General features: G+C 38.6%; 1 protein-coding gene across 2 annotated transcripts; it reads right to left on the bottom strand.

Annotated features, from left to right (window-relative positions):
* Nucleotides 1-514: 514 nt before the first annotated feature.
* Nucleotides 515-11,409, bottom strand: LOC115449444 (patj homolog). 2 transcript variants are annotated; one of them, XM_030177313.2, is made up of 17 exons: nucleotides 11,164-11,409; nucleotides 10,993-11,083; nucleotides 10,302-10,458; nucleotides 9,043-9,215; nucleotides 8,794-8,923; nucleotides 8,445-8,557; nucleotides 7,804-7,940; nucleotides 6,546-6,694; nucleotides 6,286-6,363; nucleotides 5,477-5,678; nucleotides 4,997-5,152; nucleotides 4,659-4,765; nucleotides 4,330-4,515; nucleotides 3,955-4,103; nucleotides 1,472-1,607; nucleotides 1,112-1,278; nucleotides 515-807 (listed from the first exon to the last, which is right to left on the bottom strand). In XM_030177313.2, exons 2-17 carry the CDS (start codon nucleotides 11,080-11,082, stop codon nucleotides 640-642), a joined length of 2,298 nt encoding a protein of 765 aa, XP_030033173.2. In that variant the 5' UTR covers nucleotide 11,083; nucleotides 11,164-11,409; the 3' UTR covers nucleotides 515-639. The 2 variants fall into 2 exon arrangements, with proteins under 2 accessions (XP_030033173.2, XP_037298790.1); XM_037442893.1 differs by having other exon boundaries at nucleotides 10,993-11,096; nucleotides 11,164-11,364.
* Between the last annotated feature and the right edge of the window lie 1,071 nt (nucleotides 11,410-12,480).

Raw genomic sequence — 12,480 nt, 5'->3', positions numbered from 1 at the left:
AATCAATTTTATTAATTATGAATTGAAAATATATCAACAAAGTTTATATTTGCTTGTACCTATATATTTGGGTTTTAATCCTCTTATTTTAAAAACTAGAGAGTAGAGACTGCCTCGGTGGCGTAGTTGTATTGCATGTTCGGTACAATAGCGCTCTGAGGTCCTGGGTTCGAATCCCGGGTCGGGCAAAGTGATATTTGGATTTTTCTGCTGAGTATCAGGCCGGAGTCTGGAATTTGTGTCCGAAATGGCGATAGGCTCGCCCCCTATCACATAATGGGACGGAACATACTTGGCGAAAAGTGGGTGCCCTAGTTGCGCCTCTGCATACCCCTTCGGGGATAAATGCGTGATGTTATGTATGTATGTATTTACCAAAATTTGTAATAATTTATTAACAGTTTTTTAATAAGCAAGTGGAAGACTTGGGCAGATAGCCACGTGTAAAGTGCGCAACTGAATAACGTGAACTCTATTGGTAGGTATTAAATTGGAGTTAAAGATCTAAGACATGTTTAAGCAGGTGTCATTAATTTACTAACTGAAAATGCCTTTCAAAAATAGTATAATGCGAATAATTCAAAGAGTGTCGTGGATGCGAAAAGTGATGTGTGAATATATCTCGAGGCGGGCGCGACTTCAGTGCGCGGCGGAGGCGGAGGCGGAGGCGGGCGCGGGCGCGGGCGTGGGCGGCAGCGGCGGCGCGTCTGCGAGCGGGAGCGGCTTGGCGACGCCGATGCGCACCACGCCCCGCGCCGCGCCCTTCAGCGCCGCCACCGCCTGCTCCAGGCTCGCGTCCTCTAGGTTCTGGCATGGGACAAATACATAGTACTCAGTAATTATAATATTCTTTGATTTTCTTAGGGAAAATTCTATTATCACTGCTGCCAACATTGGTTTCGGCGCAACATACTTATTTCACTATATAGCAGAAATTATTAGAATTTGATTTATCGACCGCATCTCATCTTGAAGTCAGCCCTTTGAATCATCTAATACTAGGAAATTTATGTAATTTTTTTTCCAATAAATATGACCCAACATAAAAAATCCAACCCAAATAAAATCTATTATTGAACGTGAAGGTGACATACTCAGTAAGGTACAGTACCTGATCGTTGACGAATAGCAGCCGGTCTCCTGGTATGAGCCGGCCGTCCTGCTGCGCCACGCCGCCCGGAACCAACGACCGAATCACCACCAGCGTGTGCGAAGGACGGAGCGGGTCCTGGTAGTCCAAAATCGAGAACCCGAGACCGCGCTCACCTTTCACCAACTCTGTAATTACGTAACTCGCGTTACGTAACGCGACATTTTTCCGATGCTGATTATTTATCATCGGACAGTATATTATTTGGTAAGTGTGATAGAAGCGATCAAGATAAAATTTCTCGAATTAAATAATTTAGGAGGAAGAGACTAATAATAAAAATAATTAGTAAAGAAATTAAAAGTCTAAATGCAACCGGACCTATAATCTGCGGTTCGGAGGACCACATGGCGAGTCCGGTGAGCGGCTCGAGGCTGCGCGAGCGCACCTTCCCGCCGGTCGACAGCGAGCCGCCCTCCTCCGCGCCGGCGCCTGCCAGGCTACCATCAGATTTCGCCTGCAAACATCAATACTCTATTAACAATCTTTTCCTACATGCAAACTAAATTAACAATCTCTCTGTCGAGGTTTTCGCAAGGAGATACGATTTGGAAATCTTAAAATACAAATTTATAGCGTCGTCAAGGGATGAATCTGGTATTACAATCGTCTCTAGGTAATAACAGCTTACCATTAAGCGGGTCGTATTTGCCATAGATGTGTTTTAAAGAATATTCTAGATAAAATTAAAAGTAGTTTTTCTACTAGTAACCTTATTTCAGTGAATTGTAAAAAAGCTAATAAGTTATATAAAATATGCAAAAACACGATAATGTATATTTGTTTTCACCATTTTTACAATCCTTCAAATAAACACTGTTTTTATTAATAGATAAATTATTAAAAATTGTTGAAACTAATAATGTGTGTTATTTAAAATAATATAAAGACATGAATGCAATTTTATCCTAATGTCTGTTAATAAATTTCATACCAGAAGATATACAAAACAAATAATGAAAAACATAAATACATATTATAATAATTATATTATTACTATGAATGAGGGTAGATATAGATTGTAGAGCCTAGCACAAATCAAAAGAACGTGCATATATTTATGTCATTAATAAAGTAGGGGAGAAAAGTATATAAATACATTGAATACTAATAAATAAATTGATTCATAAAATACATTTACGGATTGTTAAGTAGACGGGGAAATAGAAATACTGATTACTCATCATTCTTTGTTGAAATAGTACTACATCTATATTATTTACACAAAGAATGTCTATGACCATACTAACATAATGTTCAGATTTCTTTTGGTGGGGTTCCACGGTGTGATATCGATACTACACACTGAGGAACGCGAACAGCCGTACGTCGCTCTGAGAGACCTTGATATTGTGTATTATTTTATGTGAATATTATTCTCATGCCACATATTGGAATATATCAAAACCAGCGGATGCCACGAATTATTTGTTTATATATTTAATTATTATTAATTTTATGAATAGTGCGGATGCATCCACACAAACAACGCCCCCGTTCCGCAGTGCGTCCTCGTTCGGGCACGATAACGCGCACCATGGAACTCCACTTTTAAAGAGACTTATAGGAACGTTATGTCCATGCAAGTAAATAAAACATTATTACTCTGTGCTATAAAATACCTTGCTAGTTATTATGCGCACTCTATTATTAGATATCTTGTATCTCATGATCATTGTAAATGGTCACTGAAAAAGATAAGTAACGCTCACAACATATTTATACATTAAATTCAGATACCATAGGTATGTAAATTATATACACATACTAAAATAGTTACGGTTCAGTATAATGTGATCAGACAAATCGCCAAGTCCACTACCAATTTATATAAGTAAATCAATAAAAATAGTGTAGTTGGGTTTTGTATCTTAATTTATTGTTGATATTTAAAACAGTTGAGATATCTCAAAAGTTCTGCGGATTGCAGAAAAATATCATTGAGGATGTGGTTCGTTAGGTACATTATATTTAGTTGATTAGCGTTAAAAATGCCTAATTTGTGTCTAATATAGCAATGTGCGCGAAAATCCAAGTATCCATTCCAGCTCATTAATTGGTTGAATTCTAGGCTAATACCTGTAGGTATAAGGTGTATACAGCTAAAGTAGGGGGTTATGCTTATAGGCTCCCTTTTCCGCAATTAGCCCGTAAAGTAGCCGAGTCATTGTGCGCGACGTAAGTAGGGGGTAGAAATGTATTTGACAAATAATCTGGCTAGTTACACCCACTCCCAAGATTTGTCAAGGTTTGGTGCAATACAACAGTATACAAGCACTCTAATTTATAGGTTATAGAAGCCAGCCCCTTAACGTCACAGGAATTGTGCCTTGCAATATGTTAATTGTATTATTTATGGGCGGGCGTGGTGCTTACGATCAAGCCTTTGTCATTCTATAGTATAATAATATCAGCCCTGTATGATATACTTGCCCACTGCTGAGAACGGGCCTCCTCTACTACTGAGAGGGATTAGGCCTTAGTCCACCACGCTGGCCTAGTGCGGATTGGTAGACTTCACACACCCTCGAAATTCCTATAGAGAACTTCTCAGGTATGCAGGTTTCCTCACGATGTTTTCCTTCACCGTTAAAGCAAGCGATAATTCACAAAGAATACACACATAATTTTATAGAAAAATCGAGGTGTGTGCCCTTGGGATTTGAACCTGCGGACATTCGTCTCGGCAGACCGTTCCACAACCAACTAGGCTATCGCCACTTTTCTATAGTATAAAAACAATATTCCAGAATCAATATACGGTATTATAATCGTTCAGCAGTAGTGTATAGGGTAGAGTTTACCTTGACAAGCGTGGGCGCGGGCGGCGCGAGGTCGAGCGGCGGCGCGGGGCGCGGGCGCGCGCACACCATGCACACCTCGCTCGACAGCTCCTTCAGGATCGACACCACCTCCAGGTGGTTCATGCCCAGCAGCCGGTGACCGTTCACCTCTGGAAACGACGCATTCGTTACACAAAAATTTTAAGTGCACAAAACAAAACTAGCAGAATGCGTTGTTATTCCACTATATCGCAGGGTACTTTTTTGTAATCTTTAATTAAAGAGATTTTACATAGGCAAGTTTTTGAATACATTTTTTTTTATAAGGCGACATTTTTCGCAATAAGGAATCAATCAATTTATTTGGAATTATAAGAGTGAATGATTAAATCTCACCAAGCAATTCATCTCCAGGGCGATGCACTCCGGCGCGTCCGACCGGTCCCTCGGGCAACACGGAGCGCACGTAATGATGCGGCCTCACCTCCCGCCCGCCCTCGACATCCACAGTGCCTTCCAGTGAAATACCTAACCCTCCACCGCCGCGCATCACCACACCAACCACGATTTCAACGTCGTCACCTGGAAAAAGTATTAGATGGTTAGTTATAGTATTATAATATTAGAAATTAAATAAATGACACATCCAAGACAAGTATAGCATAAATTATAAGGTGTAATCTCGGCTTATTAGTACAGCCTGTTATATTTACTATGATGCTTACCCAATATAGCTTGCCATTTCCTCCGGATAGCTTCCTTTTGCTCCGGCGTGCGTGGCATATCGAATGGAGGTCCAGTAGGTTTAGGTTCTTCCACCACAACTTCAGCACTAAATAAAAATCACCACCAAAACGACTCATTAATGGACACATTAAAGGAGCTAATTATAATTTTGTACATATTTATCAGATTTCTTTTCATTTTATTTACAATGATGATACACAGTAACTAGTGACTTAAAGCACATTTTATAACAAATATCCATTAATTTTTACGGAAAATGCTTTTTTACTTACAAAGGTAAAAGTATTTTTTTATATATAAATATTAGATGACTCACGGCGGCGCGTGTATATGGTGCATGGGTATGTCGCGGTCGCTGTCGGCGTCGGCCTTGTGCATGTGCAGGAAGGGGTTGTGCGGGCTCGCCGGCGCCGCGCCCTCGCCCGCCGCGATCGCCTGCTGCAGCTGCTCGTACTTCGGACCGCGTAAGTATCTGACCGAACCACACATATCGTAGTTTGCTGAGTGGTTATTATCAAAATAGAACACGAATTTCTGGTTTGGTGTAAATTAAGGTAAGTAATTTTGAGTTCATCAGATGTCATGTGGAGTTGGGTGTCTAGATCTTAAAATTTATTAATATTATAATCACAATAAAATCGGTTACAGATTAAAAAGTTTGTGTAGTGTCAATATCATATGCGCTAATAAAATTCTGATAGTCCCTAGTCCGTTCTGCTATCAGTTTCATTTGCTTCTTAGTCGTAGAATGTTAGGAGGGAAACGAACAGATATGTTGGTAAGTGCGCCAGCGTACCTCTCCAGCTCGAGCGTGACGACGCTGCCGCTCTGCTTGAGCGCGTCGACGGCGCGCTGGTTGGACTTGCCGGCGAGCGACACGCCGTCCACGGCCACGATGCGGTCGTTGACGCGCACCTTGCCGCTCAGCGCCGCCGCGCTGCCCGCCGTCACCGACTTCACGAATATACCCGACAACTCCTCCTTCTCGCACACGTAGCCTGGACACACATTACATTGAGTCAATTATTGTTGGGCTTTGAGTCGCCCTTGTAGAATAAGTCTGAAAATTTAAACAAGGTATTCCGTGGAATAGGAACTTATATTTTTTAATAGAGTTAACACGTTAGACAACCATAACAGACTAGCACACATTGCTTAGTAACAGTACATTGTTATTTTATTCCAAATACAATAAATCAAAAAGATACATACTATTATGCGGCCTTTAAAATTTAATACGACGAAATTTTAAAGGCCGAAATATCCATGCATATTAATAATTTTTACGTTTTTCTTTTAACTGCGAGAACTAATCACTAACTAGACGTGAATTTAAATTCTTTACTTGTCAATACTTGTTTAGTTACCCAGATTAAAGGTGAAACAAAATGTATGAAAAATGGACCTTAAGCTATAACCTTAAATTACATTATAAAAAGGCTTTGTATTTGCAAACCTCAACAATCATAACTACTAATTTATTTAGTATAGATGGTATTGAGAGTGGAATCTTTATGACTCGACGTCACTAATTTTAAATCAAGAATCAGATTTTGCAGTGGTGGGTAATAATTATTTGGAAAAATTATATAAAAAGGAGTATACCGGCAATGGTGATACCGAGGCCATTTTCATCTTTCTTCAATTGAACAGTGAACCTGTCGACTTCCGGTGACTCTGCATCTACAGATGATTAAATTATACGTAAAGATTAACAATTTCATTACAATAATAAATGCTACCATGCGGTCGATTTCTAGTATTAATGTTAATGAGCAGTGCTGATTATTTACTATTCATTTTTTTTTTATTAATCATTAATCATAATCATTTTTATCAATCATTAAAACGTACCATCAACTTACCAGATTCAGGCGGTGGTGTGATCGGTTTGTCGAACACGAATCTCGAAGCAGCGGTGTTGACGGATAGTGTTGTAGGCTGAGTGTGGAACACCTGCTCAAACCCGGCCTCCATCAGGTACCGATCCAAATCCTCTGGATCCGAAAGAAGCCTGACAATTCACAGAGAATATTTTTAACCGAGTATACACTGATGTGCAGGTCCGGATCGACACAGCTCAGCGGACCCGCAAACCTCGTGTAATGGATGGATGTACGTTTGCACGCAGAACGGAACTGTTTACGTTTTAGATATATGTATCCGCATGCAGCACTGGAGTTTTTTATAGAGTTCGAGTTACGGACGCAGAGAAGAGAGGCACTCGCTGCGCGGGTAAACGGACCCATACAGGACCGACGGGTTACGGATATGGTTCCTTTTTCGGTTATTTCGGACCCAGACTACTGAAAAACCACAGACCTGCCGGTCTCTGGTGTCCACGGTAGTACATCTTATCTTGCTTCTTAATATCCCGGTAAATTTCCCCAATGGCAAATAATTAACTTTTTAAATCCATTTTTTAAGTAAATGGCGCTGGCTTTGTACAATGTTTAAGAACTTTTGTAGTGAGAAAGGTTTTTCAAACTGATGAAGCCACGAGAAACTTAGTAGTTAATTAATAGTCATATTAATTATATTAGGTCCTTACATAGGAACATGGTGTTTCATTTCAAACGCCAATTTCATATGTAAGGACCTAATAATTTTAAACACAAGTAAAGGTAGAAGTCGAGGTCGGACTACAAACTGTAAACTATAGCCGGGAAATGCTAGCGACTCTACGCGTAATTAACGCAGAATGTAATGTAGTTAAAATATATGTATATTATGGTTAGGCGGCGGTAGCCTAATTAGGTGTGGAACGGACTGCCGAGACGAATGTCCGCAGGTTCAAATCCCAAGGGCACACATCTCTGACTTTTCTAAAAAATCATGTGTGTATTCTTTGTGAATTTATCGTTCGCTTTAACGGTGAAGGAAAACATCGTGATTAAACCTGCACATCTGAGAAGTTCTCTATAGGAATTTCGAAGGTGTGTGAAGTCTACCAATCCGCACTAGGCCAGCGTGGTGGACTAAGGCTTAATCCCTCCCAGTAGTAGAGGAGGCCCGTGCTCAGCAGTGGTCAAGTATATAATACAGGGCTGATATTATTATATTATGGTTGGAACGTAGTCGTTAATAAGGTAATGAAGTGAAGCAGCTGCGTGCAGTGGTGACCTGGCGGGCACGAGCGGCGCGGGCGAGGGGTGCGCGGCGGCGGGGTCGGCGGCGCGCGCCACCACGAGGCGCACGCGCGACCCCGACGCGCGCAGCACGCCCGCCACCTGCTCCGACCCCATCTCCACCAGGCTCACCTGCACACAGTCATAATACCTTCAAATATTCATCTTACACTAAATCATTAATTATTGCAATAACACATTGAATGAATGAATCCCTCCTAGCCGAATTTCGGCCACGGCGGCCAATCTCAACGGAGATCAGCCAGGTACGCAGGAGATATTATAGTGCACAAGTGTGTGCGCAATACACAGGTGCACTCTCTGTTCCTTCACTCTCATAGTTCGGTGAGACAGCAATCCGACATGACCGGAGAGAGATCAGGCGCAGGACCAACGGCTTTACGTGCTTTCCGAGGCACGGGGGTATCCACACCGCCAACTACCTGACTCCGAGCTGCGACTGAGTAATTTTTAAGATGGAAAAACTCAGTCACAATTATTTTGGCCCGACTCGGGGTTCGAACCCAGGACCTCAGCGCGGCAGTCGTACTTGTACCGTGTACACTTACAACTACGCCACCGAGGCAGTCAAATAGAGTAAAATAACACATTAGAGTGTATATGAATTACACCTACATCTCCAATCTGAAGAATATGATCTCCAGATTTAAGGCGTCCGTCGCGATCAGCTACGCCGCCAGCTAGTATAGTCTTAACAATAACTCCACTTGTTCGAGCTCCAATGATGCCTGAAACACAAAACAAATTTGGAATGGAATTAATATACTATTATACAAATAGGCTTTGTGTCTTTATCAAATAATCTTAATTAACATCATATGCTTTTAAATTTTTATGAAGTATGTCCATTGCCAAGTTACCTTGTTATAAAGAGCTATTGTGTTTATGTACCAAAAAGGATTACTTTCAAGACATTTTTATATTGCACCAATGTTGCATCACTTGCAATAGTAAGACAGATTACCAAATCCAAGTCCAGTGCCATCATTAACGAGATTTATGATTTCCACTTGCGCCCAGTCACTTGCCACTATGTTGTGGGATCCGGAGACAAGTGAGTCTTCATTGCGGGAACTCTCCAATAGTCCTCGGCTCTACCAATAATTTAGATAAAAAAAAAGCAAATTATATATGAAATATAATTTAAGAATAAACAGATATTGGTGATCAGATTGAATATTCAGACTGTTATATTATAGTTATTGTATCTTACCTGTTTAGGTGACATATTTGAATCTACAGACCCACTGTCAAGACCCAAAATGCGCTCATTATCAGAGTTGGAAGCAAACTCTAGACTATGAGGAGGTGACACCTGCGGCACTCGTTGTTCTTCCTCACCCTCATGACTTCCATATAGATTCCTGGCTTGCAATGCCAAGTCACCTGAAAAGAATTGTGTAAGAGATACCCGAGTTGTTAGGAAGTAAAAACAAAATAGAAGTGAAAGTAAAATTAATTTATTTCAAAATGCAATTTTGAGCATTCTTAACTCTTCCCGTATGAGTTCTAGTTTGTTTTAAATAAGCTAGTATGGTCTATTAGCAATCATAAGCTTTGAAAGCAAGTGAAATTCTGAGTAAAAATAAAATTTAGACAGATAAAATTTGTGACTTTTATATAGTAAATTGTTTGAATTTCAAATGTCCTTATAGCTAACTAGCTTATTGGCTGCGATGATTCGATTATTTTTTATCTTAATTGTCGAAGCAATTGAATGTTTTCACACACTAAGTTTAACCCCAAAATCAATATTTGAATATTATAATAAATAATACAGAAATTTTCATAAAAACCAATAGATTGTCTACATTTTTGTATGTAACTTCATTTCTTTAGTAATCATATTTTGATACTTACATATTTTTTTTTTTAAGTAGGTACATTTTATATTTGAACTAGCTTTTGCCTGTGTGAAAGAGTTTTTCCAGGTTAAAAATACCACTGTATATTATACCAAGATAAAATGAAGCCTATGTGCTTCCCAGAATCTCAAACTAAATAAATACTAAATTTCATCACAATCTATTTGGTACTTTAATTATCTCATTCAGACAGAAGCTGGTTAGGGACATTTTTTTAAAATATTAACTCTTGGTCTCTCGTGAATCGCCGGCGAGCCAAGACAGCTACATGACATTTGCGTGTGTCACGGGATTATAACCTTATATACTACATAATAAGGTTATTTTTCCGTCACACGCGTAGCTGTCAATGTTTGCCGGCAAACATTCAGCTACCTCACGGGTTAAGTAACATTATGTAGCATTTATGTCAATAAAGTCTGCCAGTATAATAAAATGAAAATAAAATCAGTATTGTGGATCCAACAGTTGCAGTCCTTTAGGATTAAACAAGAGAGCTTATACTGACTATTGAATTGAATTATCTGTTTGATAGCTTACAGTTTAGGAAAGAACAAACTAAATCTAATGTAAGATAATGTAAGATGACAAAAATAAATTTCTTTACCAGCCGGTGTGATGTCAAAGTCCCCTGGCAATATGGAGGGGTGGTGAGCCACTTGAGTTGCAAGCATGTCCACTGAGTCATGAAGGGTTGCTATACTCTTCAATATTGGACTCTCTAGTAAACTTATTAGCATATTCAAGTCATCGCTGGTTGCAGCCTGATGGTAAAAAATATTAAATAAATTGAGTATAGTTATTATAAAAATGATTAAGGAATATGTATTTAAGACATTACAATTATGAATGAATCTATTAACTCTTTACATAAGAGGATTGGGGAAAACGTTTCTTAAACATTATTTTGTTTTGAAGTTTAAATATAATATATTTATATGAAATATTTTTTCTATTTTGGAGGTTGTTAAAGCGGGTCGTTATTATAGCAGCTACCTAGATAGAGCTACACAAGTTGTTAAAACCTACCATAGTGGTATACATAAGTGTGTCACATTGCAGATTCAGCATACGGCTGGTTCATTTAAACCAGATACAATCAGGCAATCATCTCTCATCTATAGCAATTCTATCTAGACCCCATTACACCTACTATCAGGTGTAGTGGAGTCGTTTTGTCGTGCACATATAAAAGATTGAAAAAAAGAAGCAAATTCTCCAAGAAATTATATATTTCAGCATATAATGGGCCTTCGGGCAGTTTTAACTCATATAAGATGATTATGTAAAAGAAATACCTTCAATTTTGGATCATCACTTTGATCAACAGCAGCTTTCACACTCTCCAGTTGTTGCAAAGCGTTAGATATATTCACCCCCAGATGCATTCTGGAAATAGCACCTAGTATATTAGACGATATTTAACACTCTACCTATATATTTTACCACAAATAATTCAACACCATCACCTGTTTTAAGATTTAATTTTCTATTCAAAAACTAATCAAGATTGTCTTTGTAAAAAGCAATTAAACAGTATAATATTACTTTTTATAGCTACCAACTTAATCAATTAAATTATTTTTATAGAAAGTATTCAATGACACAATTATTGCGGGATAAAGCGCCAGGACGCACAACAAATAATAATGTTTTTTAATCTCGCACAAAAATTAAAAATACTTTTTTTTTTTTTTTTTTTTTTTTATGGCTACAAGCACTGTGTTGCTGTGCTACGCCAATGTCAATAAAGCTAGGGAAACATATTACAGGAAGGAAATTGGTTTCGGAATTAGGATTAAGTCAGGAAAGTTAGTCAAGATATAATATATTAATAATAATAATATTCGCCAATACAATATATTAATAAGAATATACAAACTATATTTTTATGTTATTATGTACAATAAATGAGGAAATAGCTTTATAAATATTTACATTAAATAAGAGGAGGGAAGAAATACAACAAGGAAAAGGAACACCAAAGGAAATGAGTTGACTTATAAAATGAGCATTATCATAAAGCGGACAAGCGAAGAAGATATGATTGAGGTCACCCTCCTCTTCACCGCATTCACAAGTTCTACTAGCAATAATACCAAGTCTAGCCAGGTGAGCTGGCGAACACACATGACCCAAGCGCATTCTCATGATTATACTAGTACATCGCTTACCAAGTTTCAATTTACAAAACCATGGTTTCTCCGGTATACCCAATTGGACTTTCGAATATATTTTTCCCTTTATCTGACTGCTTTCTTCCCAGCACTTTTCCCAGGAGTCCCTGAGAAAAGTGTTTGGAAGTGCAGCCAGATCGTTGCAATAATTTATATAGGGATATATATCACCACTTGTGATCGCCTCATTAGCCAAACGGTCGGCTTTTACATTTCCTTTTATATTAACGTGACCAGGGACCCAACATAAAACTACAGTTACGTTTTTGGAAAGGCATTCTACGAGCTTTTTTCTGATATTCAGTATCACAATTGAGTGAGATTTTGATTTGAAAGGAAATTTTTCAACGGCCTGAAGGGCACTATATGAATCTGAAAAAATAACAGTTTTACTAAGTCTAGCAATAAGAATAAATTCTAACGCTTTATATATTCCATAACATTCCCCTGTAAAGACTGAAGTTTCTGGAGGAAGCTTTATTTTTTGTATAATGTTATATTGAGTATGGTAAACGCCCACGCCAGTATAATCTGACAAAGAGTGTTTTGATGCGTCAGTGTATATGTGGTGAAAATCAGGCCATTTAATGCTTACTAATTCATTAAACT

This window comes from Manduca sexta, chromosome 25, assembly GCF_014839805.1.
Source record: "Manduca sexta isolate Smith_Timp_Sample1 chromosome 25, JHU_Msex_v1.0, whole genome shotgun sequence".
Taxonomy (NCBI): domain Eukaryota; kingdom Metazoa; phylum Arthropoda; class Insecta; order Lepidoptera; family Sphingidae; genus Manduca; species Manduca sexta.
The sequence above is the reverse complement of the archived record's forward strand: the minus strand, read 5'-3'. Positions and strand labels throughout refer to the sequence as shown.